Here is a 21,979-nt window from a genome sequence, read left to right as displayed (position 1 = left end):
GGAGCCAAATATTATTCTTAGTAATAAGGAGACCTGGCAATACACTAGACGGAGCATTTGATAGTAAGTAACATTAATTCAATTAAATCCTCTTAGAGCGTACACTCTCCAGCTAATGTAGTTTACAGTGAAATTTTCTCTGGCACTCATTTAAATATAATTGCTGCACTTATCTTGTCATGAGGAAATTTCTGAAGGTTACTTGTACTGTGCATGTGTAAACCTACAAGCTATGCTGACCTTTAGTTGGGAGATTTTTCTGAATTACTTAAACCACAGCATCTAAATAATGATGATGATGATGATGATGATGATGATGATAATAATAATAATTTCCTACTTTCACACAGCACCTTTTAACTCAATATATACCCAAGCAAGAACTAGCAAGCAACAAAGCACAGAAAGGCATTCCATGCTAACAGCTCAGGACTGGAAAGGGAAGCTAACGCTATTGGAAACATAAAGACTGGGAGATGACACACTCAGAAAGCAGAATTTTGATAGAGTGTTTTGCTCAATTCTTCTGAAAAACATGAAGGGATACTCTATGGAGATAATTTCTTATTTACCTTTCACATACAGGCAGGCATTATTAATAGCTATGGGGCACTCCAGCATAACGCTGAGGTATCATCTTCTCTCTGAATCAGAAAAGAGGTTCACATCTATTGACCCAATTGACTGGTTTTGGTGACACTCCCAGGTGCTTTTCTGCAGGTAGGCCAGTGACATACTGGAAAGCAGCCTAAATCATTTGCAAAACTGGAAGCTGGGAGGTGTCAAAGAAACCCCAACAAACAAACAAAAAAAATCCAACCCCAAAGTAAAACTTCCGTGTCCACAACTATCCATAAATCTAATATCTTGAGAATTTAATGAAATATTGGAAGGACAGGTCTAAAGATAGGAAGAGAAACCTGCTGAGCATGATGGAAACAAGCGTTTTGGAAAGTCCCACCTATACACAGTGGACGTTTCAGATGTTTACCTTGTCTGGTAAACCTTCCCCTACAACTCTATCGTAGGCTCTTTTTCTTGTCTTCTCTTTCTCACAATAGCGAGAAGCACCCTCACATTAAAGATCACCTCCATTTTTCCTTTTAAAAATAGGAAAGAAATAGTACATTTTGGGCTACTCGGGCAGTGTAACCAAGCAATCCACACTTAAGTGCCGACGACCATGGGAGGTGAGAAATGCCACGTCTAAAGGGGAAAAAACCAACTTCTCGGGCCACTCAACCTCCACCCTGGACTAAGCATTGCAAAAGCAAACCCTGCTTCTTAGTTTTGACTTCTCTGTACGTGTGGACAGGTGGACATTTGTAAGGGTGAGAAACATTTGACATAATTATGTCTATTTGGCCATCAAGGCTCTCCAAGGCTTTATGTTTTTTTTTCCGTAGTAAATAAAAAGAGGGAAGCAAGGGCCTTGCTCTCCCTATTTCCATCCTCCTGCTCAAACTCAGATGCCTGTCACATTAAGAAACATCAAGCGATTTCGTTCAGCTCTTACAGCACACAATAGCAGACGTTCAAGGGAGAATGTGGGACTGCGAAGCATTTTAAAACCCTTAAATAAAATGTGGGCTACAGGAGGCTCTCATTCAGAAGTAACATTTTCCCTTCCACAGAGAGTTCCCCCACGCTCCAGTGAAGTGAATTAAAATTGACACTGAGAAAAATCTAATTGAGCCAGAGACAACACAACACTTTTCACTATAGAAACTGAAGCCCCAGAAGAATTACTCGGGTTAATATAGTCCATTTTAAATCTACAATGATTTTTATATCCCATGATCTGCAAATAATAAAGGAAACCTGTTGTTTAGTACTCATTGTTTTAATTAGGGGGGGCATAGGAAGAGTGGGAGCTGGTGCCTATGGGTCTGCTCCACACTCGTTTTCTAACTGAAGTCCTCATCAGATCCAATTAATACGTGAATAAACTAATGCAGATCTCACCTGGGCAGTGTTAACATAACAAAATCTTTGTGTCAACCAGCTCAGGGATTCAAGCACTGAGAATGAAGGGAACAGATTCGATTTAGGCAACACAACAATGGCACAGGCAGAATGTTACTCTGCCTGCTCAAAGTGACTCAAAAATTTTGGGAAAAGTCTCCCCAGGCCTCTGTATCTCACTACTTCCAGCTGGCAAAAATTGAGCGATGATATTTGTCTCCCTCTGCAAAACACTTGGAGATCTACGGCTGAAGCAGCAGCGCTGCTCCTTACAGTGCCGCACTCATCCTTGCAGCTAAAAAGTTTCATGCAGTACATTACACTCATCTGCTCCCTATCGTGGTACAGCTCCCTAAAATTGCAGTTGAAAGCATGACATCTTGAGCTACCAGGACAGTTTAATTATTGTTTGAAACATAAATTTTCCCAATTCAGTTAGGCAAATAAAAGACGTGGTGTATTAGAAAACATCTTCCATCTCCTTCCAGCTCGTCTTATTCTTCTAAAAGTATGCATGACTCAGATGTAGTAGTTACTTTAAATTAAAACCACAGGGTAGTAGACATTGAAGTTTTTTCCTCCACAAATAATAATGAATTTATGCACCGCAGAGTTTAATCTGCAGAGTGAAAGTCTAACATCCCACTTAAAACTGCATACTCATGGGCATAGATTAGACAGTAATTAGGTTCAGTGAAAAACTGAAAAAATCCACTGGAAACATTCAAATTTAATTTATTCACTGCCTTGTCTCAGAGTGTTTTTATAAGCAATTAGAAAGACACAGATTCCTGAAAATGCCTTCTTCCCTGAGATAGATGGACCAGGAGATTTATATGGCATACGCAGCCTTCCACCCACAGCTCACTGGCTTGAGTTAAGCTCAAACCAGGCTTAGAAGCCACTACCAGACTTTATCCTTAGGGAGTTATTTGCTATTCTTTTGAAATATGCTGATGGTTACAGTGCACTATGGAACTGACGTCTAAAAAAAAAGTATTCCTACCAGTGGCACGGCACACCCTTTCGTGGCAACGGTATCACCAAAGTCTGATCCTGAGTAGGTTATGGGTCCTACAAGACCCAAAGCACGTCCAATGCTGTCCTCTTGCCACCCAGCTCCAGCAGAAAATACAGGGTGACAAGGTCTGGCCCAGGGAAGATGGAAGTAATGAACTAGTAATTAATTTACACTGCAAATGCTACACATATATCCATTCTGTAACGTATTTCAAAGTGATAAAGAATAACAGACATCCTTTTAAAGCTTTCCTAGGGTTTAAATTTCATGTTAAGAACTAACAAAATTGATGGCGTATTTATGCTAAAACATTTTACATGGTCTTTAGCTTTTTATTGCGACCCATCATTGTAATATTTACACGTCTCTCACATCATCTCAGCAGTGGCAGAGAAATTCTCACTGCCTTGGAGTCTCTTCTGTCTTTCAATGACCAAAACTTCTTGCATTGTGCGTTTTAATTTATAGGCTTTTATTTATTTGTGCATATGCATGCACGTGCACTTGTGCATGATTTTAGTGGGGTGACAGGAGCAGAAGATGAAAGCAATAAAACACCGTTCTTGCAATGGAAATGAGAGACTTGGAAGCTGCAGTGCAGCTGAAATACATGCTTATAGGGCTACTCCCCAATTATACTTCATTTTTGACATTGCTCAGTTGTCAAATGTTTTCCTCCTTTGGGCTCCATGCCAAAGCACGTGAAGATTTCAGACTGGTTCTCAAATCCTTTGCAAAACCTCCTTCTATGTTATGAGCAAATGATGCAAACATTAGAACTGAATAGAATTAGAAACACTATATAATAAAAGAAGGGTTGTGGGTTTTTTTTTTAAACCATTGTTCTTTAACAAAAACACACATCATTTTTTATGTGGCAAGCAGATAAATATTGTATGTTTATTCATTTAATAGCAAATTGGAAGAGGAAAGAATTTCAGTGCTACAACAATGTCATAAAAAGATCGAAACTCATTGATGTGAGCTTTAATATGCAACCAAAGAAATTGAATACTATAAATCTCAAACTGACAGTATCTGGCACTGTTACAGAGGTATATATCTTAAATGTAGGCACCAATCTTGAAAATACTTAAACATGCATGTGATTTTATGTCTGAGTATTATATCCATTGATTAATTCCTGTGTGCAAGTGCGTGCATGACTTGACTTAGATTTTTCCATGCATTACAATTTTTGCCTTTGAGATTATATATTTGAGAGACCGAGGTTTGGCATATTATTCAGATTCAACAATGCAATTTGATTAGCTGTTTTTTTCAATTTTATTGAAAGTTCAGGCTGTTTTAACTGCCTGCCTATGTGGTTTTTTCTGATGTAATGATGGCATTATGAAAAACAGATTACCCATTTATATTTTAAGAACATTTGGGATTTTTTTGTACAGTTGTTCTAAAATATTCTGTAGGTAAATGCTGGATGGTGTGCTGAAGAAGTCAACATGGCAAAGAATTGCCTGCCTTTTTTAACTGTTGTGCAAAATATTCTTTTCCAGCATTGTCTTGACAAAAACCCACTATTGCTCAAGCCCCCTAATTCTCAATCATTAGCCTTCAGTTGTTTTTAAATATAATTAGAAAAGAAAAAAAAAAAAGACAGACATATCCCTTCCTTTTTGGCTATCTTGTTCCTGAACTGTCAGGCAAACTGAACCCATATTTTCACCTGTATTTCTGGAGTTGTTGAATGTACATGGAAAGTGCTCGGATTTTATTTCATGCCTGAACTGAAGCTTAAACATCCCTCTACCTAACTTGCCTCTTCCCCAAGTGTTTATCAGACACGAACATTAGAGATCAATTAAGAAAACCACAACTGGAATATGAAGTCCTACACTTCTAATGGCTGCTCTGCATTTGGGTTTTCTATCAATTTAACTAAACCAATTCATGTAGTTAAAGTTTATGCACTTTTTCAGCATGGATATAATTAGCAATGTGCTTACACAGTCTTAGCTTAATTTTGAAAATTCATATACAGTTGTAAATCACAGTTAAGCTGCTACAAAACTGCAACCAATGAGCCCCAAAGCGATCTACTTTAATCCCTTAGAGATGTGTTATTATTATTAATTTCTTACAGCAACACCTAGAGCCCTCATTTCTGGACCAAGCCCCCACTGTGATAAACACTGTAAAAACATGGAGTAAAAAGATGCCTTAAAAAAGAATATAAAAAAAAAATATGCTTAATTCTGCTACAGCTCCAGTCATTCACGTGCTGTATATAGGAACTTCAGAAACAAGGCTAAGGAAGGTTTTAAGGGCTATCTCCCTCTTTAAATACTACAACCAAAAAACACTCTCTACCCGATCCCCCCAACATCCGCTACTGTCCCTGTTTTGCAGTCACAAACCCCCACTCCTGATGCAGTATCTTCACAAATATCTTCCACTACTTCTGCACCGTCTTGGCTGGGTTGGGTTTGCTGTGATACTTTTCAGCGTTAAAGGGGGCTGACTTTTCTGCCATGGTCAATGATGGGAATATACAGTGAGACTGATTTATATGTGGGCAACAGGTTTGCAGTCAAGTACGCGATGGGACGTTATCCTCATCTGCTCCCTCTCTTCAAAGCCATGCAAAAATATCAGGGGTCATCAGAAATCTCAGACACTCTGCATGCTGGACATAGATAAGCCCCTGTCAGCTGTGCCCACCGCAGCCTTGGCACCTCACCCTGCTTCCATGGTGAAACGGTACTGGGACGTGGAGAGCAGTCATGTCACATACTGCTCTGGATGCATTATTTCAAAATACTAAATGGAAGCAAGAAGAGCAAAGTCTCTTTTGGAACTTTTCTTACTGCTCCTTCTGGAAGACCATTCTCTGCTCTGCAAGTGGAAGAAAAAAGTTTGACTTAAGAAGTTGGATTTTTTTCTGTTGGCCTGCTGTTTCTCAATCTTAAGTCTATGCTGTGCAGTCCCTGGGTTTAATATTAATTGAAAGAGCTTATCTATTCCTGCCTTCAGTATGCTCTTCAGCACACTGCAGAAACTTCAATTGTATCCCCTTATAACTTTTTCTTTCCAAACCAAGGTACAGTCCTGTATTCTTCCTCAGCTTTTCCCCTTTTAGCTGTCTTGTAAGTCAATGCTGGAAGCCCTTTACAAGTTAACCTTCTTAGACCTTTCACCATGGCTTAACCCTTCCTGACTTCATATAAAATCATGCTGCTCTTCTCTGGACCTCTGCCTTTTTCTATAGAATGGTACTAAATATTGGTAACTGTAGTTTAAACATGATCAAAAAAATCCTCCTTTTAGTGGTACAGTATTTCCTTGAAAGCTATGTTCAATGCTTCCATTTATACAGCTTCGCTTTTTCTGTGCCTTTTTGACCATACGGATACAAAACATCATGTCAGTCCTTTTATGATATGTGCACTCTTCAAATCCTCTCCTGCTCTCGAATCTTTGAAAAACATACTCATTCAACATATTTGTTCACTCAAAACTCAGATTTACTCTTCTTGCTCACAGTTCTTTTTACCCAGCTGAATCTCTTTGTATTGGATTGTTTTCTCCAGGTTATCAGGTGGCTTTGCCCCCATCCAGTCCCTTCTGCACGATCCAAAAAGTTGGATAACAAGTTGGTGGTTCATTCTGTCAAAGCCATTTACATAGAGAGTGAAAAAGTATTGATCTCCAATAGCAGTCCCTGTTGCTCTCCAATCATCATCCCCTCTCCTCCCCTGGCCCGTAACCTTTCCCCATTCTAATCTGCCCTCGATCATCTAACCACCTCCTTTCTCCATTTGAAAATGGGTCCTTCTCTGCTTCACCAGCAACCGTATGTATTAGTCTCCTGTGTGACACTGTGTGAAATGCCCCTGGGAAATCCAGCTTGATTATATACACAATTTCACACCTGTCCACTTTCAGAGAAACCTCTCGAAAAACTCCAGCAGATTTGTCGAGTAAGGATTACCTTTTATAAATATCAGCTCACATCTATAACATATTTTATAATGCTACTTATAACCCATAAATAATTATAGAATTAAAGTTCTGTAAGGTTTAAATTTAAACATCCTAAAGTCAGAAACTGAAAGTTAAAAACTCAAATTTGTCATTTGCTCTCCCTCCCCACTGTACTTGTATCTAACAGCAACATCGGGCTTTTGCCAGTCTTTATTGTGTGAGACTTCACATAGTGCACAAAGCACCTGCTAAAAAAAGTATGCAAGGCACTTTTTCATTCAGTGCATGAAAGATTTCAAGTTTGCGATTTAACAGAAGATCTCTCAGCCGTGATCACTTAAATTTAGCCTAGAACACACATGCATAATGGCTGCGGTCCCAAGCTCTGCATTTTTGACAGCGTATGTGCTTATGATGCAACTCACCCCATCTGAAAGCTAAGCAATGTTCACGTGGAACTGTGAGAGCATGCAAAACACAAAATAAATCAAAATATGTAGAGAAACCCTGACTCCTGGAGCGCTGGCTGAAGGGAGCTTTTAAAGAGCATCTAAAATAGTTTTGCAAAACACAATGCATTGAAATTGCTTCCAGGAGCAGGAGTGTGCAATCGGCTGAGCAGTGATGCAAGGGCAGGCAAGGAACAGTTGGTTAACGACTTTGCTGCTGATTAGGACAGTCAGGATGGGTTTGTGTGACAAGCGGAGTGCCACAGCTCTGCTCCTGTGCAGGACTGCCCAAGTTCCCTTTTCTCCTCTGCCACGCAGAAAATGGGGCACGGTGAGCAGGGACAGGCTGGAGGGGAGGAACCATCCCTCCTACCTGCACAGAAGTATTTCCGAAGGGCTGAACTGTAGCCAAAATGGTACCGAACCAAGCCAGATAACTTCTGCCTCCTATGTGCCTTGCCCATCCAGTCTCTCCTGTATGCAGCAGATGAACGCCTCATTATCAGATTCCTCTGCTTGCTTCCCGGTAGACTTAAATTACCATGTTAAATAGGATAATGATAAACACTGGCCTTTAACTACAGCACATCCTTGTTCACTCAGCAGCTTCCCTCTAATCTGATAAAGGGTCTGTAAAAGGCTACAAGGAAACACGGAGTTAGTTGTTACACGGGTGCCTCTCCCCTGCTTTCTGCAACGCGATTCCTACGGCAGCGCAAGCAGGCTCAGGCTCACAAAGCTGGTTTAGGGGACCTTGATCCCTACAGGAATTAACAGGTATCAAAACCGGGGCAAGGTACCAAAAGGACATTGTGGATCTGGCCCAAGACTCTTCTGCTGCGTTTCAAAAGGCAAAAGTAGCCCTGTGCCATCTGCTTGCTTCAGCACTCGGATTCCGAAACAAAAGCAGCCAAGGAAATCCTTCCGGCTTAGGAGAACAGTGGGGAAGAAGAGAGATCTTGGTGGCAGTGTATAGTGCCTTTGCATAGAGCTGGCTGCATCTGAGGTATTACAGAAGCTCTCTTTAACAACCACTCTGAAAAAAAGTCATCTATCCACCCAGAATAAATTATATAAAGGGAGAAAGCTGGAATGGGAACAGAGATGGCTGATCTGCCTAGACTTTGAATCCCCTTAGCCCCCAGAAGCTGGGAGTGCCATTTATTTCAGCGTTACAGGATTTCCTGCCCCCCCCCCCCCCTCTTTTTTTTGTATTTAGTTTACCTAATCCCCCGGATTTCTCTTGTTGCAGAAAGAGGAAAAAGCCTTACAAAACAACAGGGGATAAACACGAAGTCAAATTCCTTTGCTGAGCTCTTTCACATATCCAAAAAAAAGCGGAGAACTGCAAACTCTGGAAAGCACAAGGAGTTTCCTACCGACAGAGGATATTCCAACCATCACCCATGGAAATGCAGCCAATCCTGCGGTTCCCAATTAATAAAGCCAAGTTGCAACATTTGCACTAGCAGCAATATATCTGTGGAAGTGAGATATCTTTCCTCTAGTTTTGCAAAGTGAGTAAAACTTGGCTTTCTACCTGTCTTCCTCCTCTTCCTCCAGCTTCAGCTTTGCAGAGCTGGCAAGCAATACAAAAAAGGAGGAAAGACATGAACTAGGCCGTCTGTCGTTGGAGGGTATGAAAGACAGTCTTAATAACAGCAGGAGAGAGAGAAGCAGCCTATGGTTATTTTTGACAGAATCGGGAGAGACTCAGATTGCAGTTTCATGAACAGTTCATCAGAGAAAAATTCTGTCCAAATTGGAGAAGCCCCTTTGGCCAAGCTAACAGAAATACACAGCCCTTGTCTGGTAAGAGAGAAATCTTTCGAAAAATCAAAATGCCTTTCTTCAAAGAACAAAACCAAACTGCCACCCCACCCCCCACCCCCCGCATGGTGTAGTAACGCTAACTTGTAGTTTTGTTGTTGCAATTCATGGCTTGCAGAATACTCAGAGAAAATTTCTAGGTGATACCAGCCTGTGAATGTTCTGCATGACACACAGCCACAGCCATGCAATAAAATGAAAAAATGGACTTTTTCCAGTGTCACCCGACAACAGGGTCCCCTTGATGCACTGTTCTGCAAAACAGAGGTGATGCATTACTCCAATCCACCCAGCTCAAATAAAATAAAAATGGTTGTTTCGTGTGGGTGTTCACAAAGAAGGAGAGCACGGAATTCAACCACACCTCCCAACCAAAAGTCAATACTCGGCTTCATTATCAAATGCCAATTAGATAGCAGAGGTGAAGTATTTCTCGTGCATCGTGATGACAAGAAGACTATCAGACATTTTTTCAGGGCAAATTTTTTAATTTGTTTTTAGCAGTCTTAACAATCTCTCACACAGAATCTTTTGTGCTACTGGATTAAGAAAATAAAGATCATTCCTAGTCAAGAGATATCCAAAAGAAACTCAAGAGGTTTCTATATCTAGCAAACTTGCTGGCAGACTCAGCCAGGAGGAAGGGTAGAGCCAGCATGGAGATACACTCCTCCAAAGCTCCCAAGGGAAAAGCTGACCACCAGAGGAGCTTGCTCCTGTGTCAGGGAAATAGAAGTCAGAAAGTTATACTGCCTTTCTTGAGGATTAATTTCATTTACTCATTAAAACATATAATGACATAAAAGCATCATCTGTGCATGGCTGAAAAGAGTCCAAGCAAGGAAAAAAACCCCAAACCCAACCACCTTTTCAAAAAGAATATTGAAGATGGGGACTACAAGCCTTCATAATTAGTCTACAATGATTTGCATGACCTGTGCTTAATCCTTATGCCTTCCAGCTGCCTGACAGACAGGTACAGTATAATGGCAAACACTACAGAAACGGGAATCAATGGCTTTCTTCTGTCTAACCACAATATCATTCTCACTTCATTTACTGCTTAGTGGGAAGGCATTTCTGTGGCCCGGGAATCAGCTCTTTCTAAATGGACGAGTCTCAAAGTTCAGCATTTTAGTGGTTTAAACTAAGTAGGAGTTTGCTCATCCATAGCAGCCTGGACTGCAGAAAATCCAGTTGCTTGACCTCTTAATGCTGTCTTCTACCCAGCATTACAAGAAAAAGACAGTTGGTGAGGGCTCTGTGCTAACATAGCAGGGGGCTACATGCTACAATACATCAATCCTGGGGAACGGAGGGAGCTGGAAGCAGAACTACACTGAAACACTCCAACCAAAAATACCTTCTACTTCTGAAGGCAATCTAGTACGTGGGCTTGATTAGCAGCAAGGTATGGTGAGACGAACCCCCTCCCTGACATCGGTGTGACGCCAACGCACTAAGTCTTTTAACCAGAAGCGATACATGCAAGCGACCCAAAATGAACTAATACCACCCAAAGCGCAAGACTGCTTAACTCGGGGCAGCAAAGAAGAGGCCGATGAGGGGATCCTCTGCCCGGTACCACCGCAAGGCCTTGGCAGTACTTTGCACAAAAAGCACAGGAGCACCCAAAGCTGTGCAGTGTGCCTCACGCAACAGCAGTCACCTCTCACGGAACTGGAAATCTCAAGCAAGTGCTGGTTTGCACTGCTAGTTAGCTGCTAGCCAACAAAATCGTTTTATGATATTCTCCATAGCATGTGTGCTGTAAAAGTTTTTAGCAGAGTGGCAAGAGTGCAGTAAGAATGAATAACTATCTGGGAACCTTACAGCCAGGCACACAAGCATATCTAGGTATGCCTCTGAGCTGCACTAATTATTTGTAATGCTAGCAAAACTTTCATGTACCAAACCTGAAGTATAAATGAAAGTATACAACTATTTAGGGAGAAAAATGCATTCTGTGAAACAAAATATTAATTTTCAGTCTATGTGTAAGCATATGTTATACTTACATAGGTATAATAGACAGAATTCTTACGTGCCTAAACATGCATAGATATACAGTGAAAGAAAGCAATATAGTTAAGGACAATACTTTACATGTGTACAGAAAAAATGCAGGAAGGAAAACCAACCCTTTCTTTTAGAAAAATACCAGTGCCAAAAATCAATCCTTTTACATGACTGCAGAAAAGAAATCAGGTTTTGGAAAAAGGGCAGGGCGACTCTATATAGTAATTTTTATTGCCTCTGGAGCAATGACGTAGCAAGAGCCCACTGCTATCATTTCTCCCCTTTTGTATCCTTAAAATTATTCCCACCTGGGGTGCAAGGAGAGGAAATGAAAGGAAGTAGAAAATTATATTTGTCATGAGCTAATCCTGGGAAAGCGACTGCTCTGGTTTCCATGTTTCTTGGCAATGATAATTTAAACAAGGACAGCAATCTTTTGTTATTTTTTGCACAGTTGGAATGCACGCTTCCAGATAACAGACACTTATACTGCAATTTAAGAAGAGGAGGAAGACAGTAATCGATAGGTATTCAGGAGTCCTCTCCTTTTAGGACCGCTGCATGTCTCAACACAGTATGCTTCAAAACAGACAGCCCAGATGAAAACCTCTTTGGAAATCCTGAAGGCAAGCAAGATCATCAGAAAAAAAAACCCCAAACAAACTGAAAGCAAAGAGAGCACAACTACTGTACCTTTACTTTGGGGAGGGTTCTGACTTCTGTCTCGGAGAACATTAATCTGGTAGACAGCTCCGTAAGGCTCAAAAAGTTCTTTTAACTCTTTTTCCGACCATGAACGGGGAATCTGTCCAACAAACATCTTAATGGCATCTGGGTCTGGTTGGTCTGAATGATCCAAAGCTCCATTCATCTTGTTAGCTGTGCCGTTACTAGAAAGTGGAAAAGGAGATTAAAAAGAGAAGGCAAGTTAGGAGAGTACGCAGTTTTCATGTGCACTAGATGCAGAAGATGATGTCAATTGGCACAAAGCAGGAAGAAAAAAAAATCAGTATTTAATTAATAGCATAAGTATTATGAACAAAAAACAATGTGATTACATTTTTCATTGAGTCTGGTTTTCTCTGCAGGCTGCTGCCTAATGTCATTACATAAGAAGCGAGCGGCACAACACAAACTGGGACTTTTGCATTTTAAAGCAGAGGATAGTTGCAAATAAGTGCAGATTTCTCTCCATGGCTGTTGTAAACAGAACTGCAGTGAATTCTCACTAAACTAGCTACTCGCAGAAATAAAGCAGTGCGTGTGTGTGTGTGTGTTTTGTAATAAAGTCACATGAAAGGAATATGAAACACTTGGCAATCTGTCAGATGACTAATGCAAGATGCCAGCGATGAATTTGCAGATTGTGTGAAGCATCCATGTGTGCATCAAATTAGTATGATATTGCCTAGAATGGAAAACACTCCAGCTATGTGGCTGGTTGCTGCCGATTAGTTGCCTACGCTCTTTAGAAAGGAAAAGCAGTCTGGAGAGCTCCAGTTTAAAGCACATTGTTTATTGCACCCTGGCGTAAGAAAAAGCACAATTCAAAAAGAGAAGGCAGTGGCAAAATTGTCTACTCTGTTGCAAAAATTAAAATGTTGCTTCAAAAAGTTTTTCTCCCTGCAAAATGACATCAGATTTTTGAATTTTTTCACACCCTGTAAATCGTTACCCTATCTGATCACCAGATGTATATATAAGTTCAAAACAACCACACACTTTTGCAGGGGAAAAGAACTTAGCAACAAAAAATAACTGCTCTCTGTGAGACGAGTGACATATTATGGTTTAGGAAGACTTGTACTCTTATAAGGAAAACAAATCATTTTAAATACTGAACAAAAGTGAAAATCCAAAAACCCCTCATGCTATTATTGATAATTAAGGACAGTAATTTCAACTAATTACTTGGCTAGAGATTCCATAAGTGGTGATAATTTTTGGATGCTTCAGTTTCAAGAAAGAACACTAATGAGACGCGACTTTTAAAGCACTCCCCCTATCTTTCCACCAGGGGAAGGAGGGAAATGGCCTGTGTTCAGCAATGTCAAAAGTTGATCATCGCAGAATTCAGGCATTTCAGAGCCACCTGCCACTTTCAAAATCTTGGCATTAATTACTATTTCTCCATTGATGATTGTTCAGGAGAGAATGCCCACAAGAGGACTTGGAAGAGCTCAAAATCTGCACAACCAGACAAAAATCGTATTTTACAGGAGGAAAAAACCCCCTAAGAATGGCAAGAAAAACACAACCCTAATTCCCCTGTCTCACAGCTATAACCAGTGCAAAGACAAATTATTTAGTTTCATGTATTTCATCTCCTTGAAACATACTTCACCTGAACATATTAATATGCCCATATTAACTTTAGCACTCCCCCTACTTATGACAGGAAGAAGAAAGTTATATTAAAGGCACAGTTTAAACCAACAACGTCAAGTTTGATCATCACTTGTGAAGTGTCTTCAACACAGATCAGCAGACAACAGGACTTATCACACTCGTATATTAGACAAAATTCCTATTGATTCCAGCGGGAGTCTTGCCTGAGTAAGAGACTGAAAGATTTGGTCCAACCTTTTAGATCATGTTTCATGCACAAATACCCTCTCTTGTCTTACATATGCTCTTCGTTTTGAAGATGTTCTACAGGTCACAAGCACACCTGGAGAAATCATGATTTCTCCAGGCCTTAGAAACTGCATTTTCCATACATACATAACACGTAAGTCGAAACAAAACAATCAACCAACCTTTGGTTCTTTGGAACCACCCCCCACTCCCCCAAATCTCCAAGAAACAGAAAAACCCTGACTGACTCACTTGAATGATATGCCATGGGAACAACTATCAAGACCTTCATGGAGCAGTAGATACCTACATGACACTTATACCTCTAGAAAATCACTGCGTTACTGCTTTCCAATTCCTATTCCTTTATATAAAACCCAATCTGTTAAACAACCTCCCTAGTAGGGAGGTAGAAAATTGCCTGATGCATAGCTTAAAATAACTAAGGAAAATGCTTACACATTATTTTGGACCTGCAAAGACAAGAAAAGGTAGAAGCTTAGCTGTGTAGCCCCCAGCTTTGCCCTGGACTCAGTCAACTATTTTCTTTCAGAAATAGGATTAATTTTTCCCTTCATTTCATTCGTTGTTTACATTAAAAAACGAATTGAGTTCATTTTTAAATTATGCCTTTCATCTATTCTCTCTGTTGGATCTGTTCTTTAAGAAATCCATATACAATTGCTACTTTAGCCCAAAATTACAGCAAAGGTCATATTTAATGAAGAATAACAAGTTTATTTACTTTTTCCTTTACCCAAACCACCTTTACCACCAGGAGCACCACAATTTCCATTGCTAACAAGTCAATTTTTAGGAAACCACAAAACTCAACACTTCTACCTGTTTTCTTAGGTTAATGACCCCATTAGCACCAAGGTCCTGCTTTGAGCTAAAGGTTTAGGCACAGGCCAAGATTTCTTCTAATTCCACAAAATGGTTTAGCCCTTTCTTTACTTTAGTGGAACTGAAGTCAAATTACGTTGATCATATTCCTGAAATGCTTTATTGGATAAAGACAGTTAAAGGCTCTGACTCCACGTGTAGGCTACCATATGCTGTGATGCAAAGCTCCGGGGGACAGGTTTTGTCACTGGCTGCCTGAATTAACTTGGGTAAGTCATTAAAACTTCTCCAGACGAAATTCTACTATCCACTGACAGCTCTGTCAATCCACTAACTCCTGCAGATTTAGGAAAAAAACAAGCATAGCTTAGACTTTTCTTGATAATCCTTTTCTACCACAAGGTAGGGGTTTCACTGAGCTGCCAAGATTTTTGGAGGTTCATAGGCAAGTTCAGTCCGCAGAGAGGGCGCTTAATTCTACAAGCGCAGCTGGGCTCCTTTCGAAATTGCCTTTCCTTTGACTTCAGTGCAAACTAAGGCTCTCGAGCACCTCAGAGGAGGGATCCCACTCTCATGGTTGGGGTTTTGAGGAGCACATGAGCACTGCTGCAGCAACGGCACTTGCAGTAGCATCCTCACCCAGCTTTGGCAGTAGCTGTAGGACTACAGCCAATGCAGAGAAACTGAACAAGCGAATAAAACAACAGAAAGATAACAATGGAAAAAAAACCCAAACCAATTTTATAGATTCTACATATCTGATCCCTGCAGTGTACTTGAAGGCTCCACTGAGGAACACAACTGCACGGCACACCTGCCTGACAGTTCAGTTGTCACAGAGCTTGTTGGGTCAATACAAAATCCAGCCAAATATTTTTGATCCCTCACAAATAATCTCTGCTAAAGAGGAATTCCCTTACCCTCTCCCAACCTTCATCTTTACCCAATGGACATTACTGCTCTGCACTAAGACCTCCTAGTCACCAACAGCCGCAGAGTTTTTGATACTTCTCTTTGGCAACACAATGGCTCTCAGAGGAAGTGGCTCCTTCCTTCCCCCATTTTCCCCTCCTGCTGTACCCAAGAAATAACAAGGCAAAAGAAAAACCACGTGTGAAACTTTCCAAGAGGAGGCAAAGCAATTCTTGCAAAAGCTTAGGACTATTTCTTGAAAGCATGAGAGTACAGAGAGAGCTGTGTCTAGGGGACACTAATGAGAACGGGATCCCTTGACAATTACTGTCAGTACCCAAATGATGACATACATTAAAAAAAAATATTAAAAAAATTAGATTATGTGGCTTGCTGTCTGTACACCGCAGCAATCCTTCCCTCCACGGCCAATTTAGCCCATTGGACTCGGGGGTGACCCAGCACATCATCTTCACTGACAAGGTGTCAACTATATCGTAGAGAGTAGCCCGAGGGCAGAGATTAAGCCACTTGAGTCGCTGGCTGCTTGTGGTTGCTGCCAGAGCATCCTCTCTCTCAATTTGTGCCAATTTTCCTTTTAATAACCTAACTACCATTCCATCATTTCAGCAAGTTGACAGGGCCACTCTTTGAGGAGTTAGAGATTGTTTTAATATCACTGCTGCTTAAGCAGGAGCACCGGAAAAACCTAGTAGACGCCTTCTCCATCTCTGCCATTCATATCTGTAATTACAGCAAGGCTGCTAAAAGCGAACTGACCGCTAAGGAGAGGCAGACTCAGAAATAAAGTCTGGATCAAAAGGGGCTCTCTTAAATTCATCACTGTTAAGAGCTTTGGCGTTAATCCATGTTCATTCCCATTAATGAACTAGGTGTCAAGCCAGGTGCTGAAAAACAGCTGTTAACGGGGACCAAACGGGTTTACGTGAGACCCATTTTTCAAATCTGTTTTTAACCCTGGCCAGAACCCTTCTCACTGTTCTGTTTTGGTTAATTCATGTCTCAACCCTCACCCTATTTTAGTGGGTTTACCATTTTGCTGGGGATTCGCCTTTTTTACGTTCTGTGGTATAAGACATCTGTAGGAGAACACTGAACTCCCTCTAAGAGCCAACATAACAACAAGAGCATGATAATGAGCAGGTTCCAAGTGTAAAGACTACTAAATCCACCCCAGCGCAGAGGCTTTTACGGGCATAAGGGGTTTACAGTAATAAATATTTACATCCAAGCTGCGGAGTCACTGCCAGGATATCACACAAGCTGACAAAAGGGACAACACCCGTTTGAAGGACTCCAACTGCTGTCAAGAGAGACAAACAAGCATCACCTTACCATACTCGAAAGATCATAATTGCTGGTTTACGAGCAAATTTTATCTGGAAGGACCCAGAAGAGCTTTATAAACTCATTGTTTAGAGAGGAATGACTTCATCGTAAGGTGACAGACGGCAGCTGTTTAATGACATGGAGCATTATCGCACAACAATTTCAGCCAGGAAGGGTAGAACAATACCGTACCCAATTGAAAACTGCAGGGGGTTGCGATTTATAGGCACTGAATGTAATTACCTAAATTGGATTTTGGCCAGCAAAATAAGGGCCAGAACCTCTGACAAACAAAAAAAGAAGCTGTTCCATATTTTTAAGCCATAAACGACCAGGTCTCTGTGTTTTGGGGGGAAAAAAAAGTCATCTCCAGAAGCTTTCTGGCCCATCAGCGTTTTCACAGCGCAGTTGCTCAAAAGCAGCTCAAAGGAAAGATGATGTTTCAAAAAATCATTAACTGATCCTGCTGTAGTGTCTTGTACAGTTTTTGGCAGAACTATTAAACGCTAATAATACTAATAATTATTATTAAGTAACACATATCTGTAACAGCAGTTGCTAAATGAACCTGACATCATGCCCAATGAAGAAAGCAGCATACGGCAGGACGTCTGGTCCTATGCATGCCATAACGTCTACAAAATAATTTTCTCCAGGCTTCCCTGCACCCATCTGCGAGGCTGACAACTGAGTAGCTATAAGACTTGCAAAGCTGCCATTCCGCTACACTTGAAGGCCAACTGCGATTGCAGGAGGGATACCGAAACTCTGAGCTCGCAAAACATTCTCCCTTACTCCATCTTACAGACCCATAAAGCCTTTAACAAAGAGCGGAGCAATTCTTCATCCATCCAGCAGAGAGCAACCGCACTTGCACTCACGCACGCACATTAACTACATGAACCATTCTGATGGCTTTTAATACCTGACATCCAACGCTCAGATTTTATTCTCAGTAGCTAATAATACTCAAGTGCTTGTGTAAGCACTGAATGGTAAATGCAAAGAGTTTTTTCTTGTGTTGCCTCCACGCTGGCGGAAATTATCTGTAAAAGCATAATGTTTCTTAAGACAATGGAGCCCTTTTTACTGCTTTGATAATTTAAAATTCACAGTCATTTTTTTCTGGTGAGACGAGTGATCAGCTGTAGCTCAGCTTTGCTAACTCTCTCTATACATTAGGTCATACAAACTCTGGCGAACCATTGTTACTATAGGGGATACTTTTTTTCTGATTAATTCCAAACTTAGTACACATGATCACTTTAATGCCTTAAATGCAAATTTTAGGTAAAGTAAGGAGGTAGCATCCTGTCACAGAGGAGAAAAGATTTGAATATCTGAGGAAAAAAAAATAATTCCTACCTTGAAAAATATTTTGATAGGGAATAAATTTGGGCTGGGAGAAGGACCAGCACAGGGAAGTTACCTTTCAGGCAGGTAGGGTCAGACTGCATGATACTAAGGGCAATATGAATTGGAAAAAGTACTGAACAAAATGCATACTAGAGAAACATCAGAAGAGTGCGGAGCGCATCAGAGATAAAACACGTTATTTTTTAGAAGTATAGATGCAGATTCCTCATTAGTATCAGAGGAAGAAATCAAGGATACAAAAGGAAATCATAATAAGTGCTACGTTAAAATGCAATTACCCTTTCAGCTCATGGTACACATTGGAGCACATACACTCCTTTGTGCTAAGGCTTCTTGACTTCCTAAAATTAGCACTCGGAGTTCTTCTCACCACAGCAAATGAGAAAGGGTCTGTCCCTACTTGGCTGCAACCTCCGCCGTGCTCATCGCTAAACATCCACCTCTAGAGGCTGGTGGCTCTTCATGTGCTCAGCCTCTGTGTTGTTGCAGCACCTCCATTACCAACCAGTTTGATTTAAAGCTGAGGTTTCAACCTACAACCTGGATAACCCTTGTATACATGTTTAAAACTACCAAATGATGTTATTTTATTGTCCTGGTTTTGTTAATGCTTCCTAGAACTGTAGAGTCAAGCGACAGTAACTTTGCAAAAGCTTCGTACATCTGCTACATCATACCTTCAAAACAACTTTACATTCAAGTACATCTTTTAAAAACAAAGACGTCCGATGTGTCTCAGACTGTCTCAACTTTTACTGTTGGTGTACGGACCTATTTTTAATCAAGCAAATTATTTTTTAAAATACAAACTAGTACTTAATGATGTATATGTGCTGTATATAGACATGACTGGAGTAACTCACACAACTTAAAATATATGTAAACAAGAAAATGAATGAGTACAGAAGTGAAGGCAAAGAGGGAGAGGAAGAAGTTTGGGTTTTTTAAAGTCCTCTATTTTGGAAAACAATTAAATATCATAGCTAATTCATCCAAAGGTGGAAGCAAACAATTAAACACACCATCTCTACAAGTCTGAACTCGCAGCATCTTTTTTTTTTATGCTGATAAAACTTAAAATGGTCTATTTTCGGTATCTTCAAGGATTTGCCTACACTGGCCTATAGATTTTACTAAACTGAAACTAGTAGAAGGTCAACAGCCAGTGACAGACACCTGCCCTTTAACAGCCGAAGGAAGCCAAACCCACCCCAACCTTTACCATTTGAGTTTGTTTCTCCTCTTGTTCAAGTATGGATGAGGATCACAGATTTCAGGGGATATGTTATAAGAATGTCTAAAATAAGTGTTTGGAGATCTAAACTACGAGGCTATACATTAAGCCCCAGCCTTGTTCTTCTGGGTTCTCTTGTAGGCATTGGGAACTAACTAGTTCAAGGCTAGATGAGGTCCACCAAGCAATAATGTTTTGCAACATAAAGGTCAGCTTAGGCAACCACCCAATAAGTCATTTTTGCTTTCTGGGCAGAATTTGTTCTGTACATTAAACCCTCAAACAAGACTGGGTCTGTCTTCATCAGGTTTAAGGTAAGTGCATTTCTAACTCTACGCAGCAGGAGAAAAGTACCACAAGAGTTAAGACATGTCTGATAAATACCTAAGTCATGAATTTTAAGTATCTGTTTTCTGTCGGCCAACTCCCAGATGGGCATCTGCACATCTGGTTTTGACCTGGGGAGCTTAGCATTAACAAAGGCTTCTAGCTTAAAAATTGTCTGTCTCTAAACTAATTTCCGTTACGGCAGGAAGAGAACCCTGGCAGATCACCACAACTATGATGCTCGCGAGCAACAACTTACTGTTCCAGTCGTCTTGTGCTCCTCACCAACTTTTTCCTTTTTAATCTCTTTGGGGCAGAGGCTGTTCTCTTGCATAAATATCTGTGCAATGTCTAAAAGGGACTCAAATTGCAAAGGGGCTCTCTCTACATTACCGTAAGCTGGACAGTAACATGAGAGCACACTCATGCGGTTGCACAATTATATTATAGTTTTGGAGCACCAATTGATATAATTCTTCACATGAAGTTGAGTCTGAAGTAGCTGACTGCTCAGTATTAATGGTGTGGATTATTAATGCCTTGCTTTACTGATTACACATATTTGCAATGAAGCATACTTCTTTCTGTGTGGCAGGAAACATTTATCGGTATTACTTAAAAAAAAAGAAAAGTATTTGATTACACCCAAATGCTTATATATTTGTGACATGTCAACAACCAAATTAGAATAGTATCAGGCTTTTAAAATTCAGGACACGTAGGACCATCTGTTTTCTTGTCAACAACCTCAGTCTCTCTCTCCACATTCCAAACACTTACTGCTCCAAATTTACAAAGTCGTTACTCAATTCCCTTCTTCCTTTGCCCCTCAAAAAACTTCAAAGGTAGTAATGAAGGCTTCAAAAAAAATTTTTTTTTACTTGATAATTAATGACGCGACTATTTCAGCAAGTTTTATGGCCAGGCTGGCAGTTATCTGCCAGTTCTGATGAGGTTTGCAAGGACTTACCTAGTTTACAGCAAGCTGTGTCCTGGAGTTGGGGTTGGGGGATGGAGGGCATGGGAAAGGTGTCCTCCAAACATTTGTTCTGAAACACAGCCATTTCTGGGTGCTAAAGTCAACCAATTATTGCAAGAAGTAATTTACAGTCCAATGTGTTTCAAGACCGACACCTACGTGTGTACACACACGCTCGGACCTGCTCCCAGCCGAGCTCCACAAAGCACAGGGAGCTATTTTCATGGGGCCCAAAAAGCATATGTCCAAAGAGGGAGGCCAATGCCTCATGCCTGACACGGCTGCTTTACCTAAATAGCTTCCTTAAAAAGGGAATGGAAGATCACAGTACTGCTCATATTAAGGGCACAGCCAATTTCAGTTAGCTGTGCTTATTTATGTGAGATCTCAAATAGACAATTAAAGCAAGCTGTGACATTCAATTTTCTTACTTAAAACAAAATATCCTATCAAGCTCACCCATGCTCCCCCCTTTTATAATTCTGAATATAAGAAAAGATTATTGTACAAAGTGTGATGCAATTGTAAATTTAACAAGTTGAGCATCGTTATAACAAAATCCCCCTCAGCTCATTTTTTTTTAAGCCATTTCTTCATTTTTTTGACACCACATCTGGCATATAGAATACAGATGATCATTTGTTTATATATCTGTCTAAATGCCTTTCCAAACACAGCCAGATGGAGCCTTTCAAAATCAAATTAATTTCAGATTAATTCACTCTGGACCCACTCCAGTTTCATGACTCTATGCTTTGAGGCACCATCTAAATTGATTTAGAGTCACGAACTTAGCGAGCTCAAGTCCTTAGGTATAGAAAAAAAAGATCCTTGTTACATACTGAAAGAGTCAGCAAATCAAAAGAGTCCATGATCGTAAGTTTTGGCTGCTTCAAAAAAAACCCCAAACCAACCTAAGAATGCATCAGTCTATATAGAGCCAATATCATATATAAAAGAATTCATATTTCATCCCAGAAAAATCACTCTAGAATTTACATCTTCAATGTCTCCCTTGCTGAGTCCAATAAAATTTATTGGTCTAATTAAAAAGCAAAATAAAAAAAGTGTTGTTCTAAACCTTGCAATAAGCAGCAGTCATAGAAAGACAGGAGACAGGTAATAAAAATCTCCACTGCAATGGATTT

General features: G+C 40.4%; 1 protein-coding gene across 12 annotated transcripts in view; it reads right to left on the bottom strand.

The window, feature by feature from the left end:
- Positions 1-21,979, bottom strand: part of CELF2 (CUGBP Elav-like family member 2) — a 375,608-nt gene that overhangs the window by 122,211 nt on the left and 231,418 nt on the right. For 11 of the 12 annotated variants that reach the window (XM_049814458.1, XM_049814466.1, XM_049814453.1 and 8 more), the window contains one exon: positions 11,923-12,119. In XM_049814458.1, the coding sequence (XP_049670415.1) occupies positions 11,923-12,119 (197 nt within the window). Of the gene's footprint in view, positions 1-11,922; positions 12,120-12,287; positions 12,458-21,979 lie in introns of those variants that run through there. The other variant, XM_049814465.1, reaches the window with a different exon arrangement.

The sequence above is a fragment of the Accipiter gentilis genome, chromosome 11, assembly GCF_929443795.1.
Source record: "Accipiter gentilis chromosome 11, bAccGen1.1, whole genome shotgun sequence".
NCBI classification, from domain to species: Eukaryota; Metazoa; Chordata; class Aves; order Accipitriformes; family Accipitridae; genus Astur; species Astur gentilis.
Note: the sequence above shows the minus strand (reverse complement) of the source record. Positions and strands in the feature narration are given on the sequence as shown.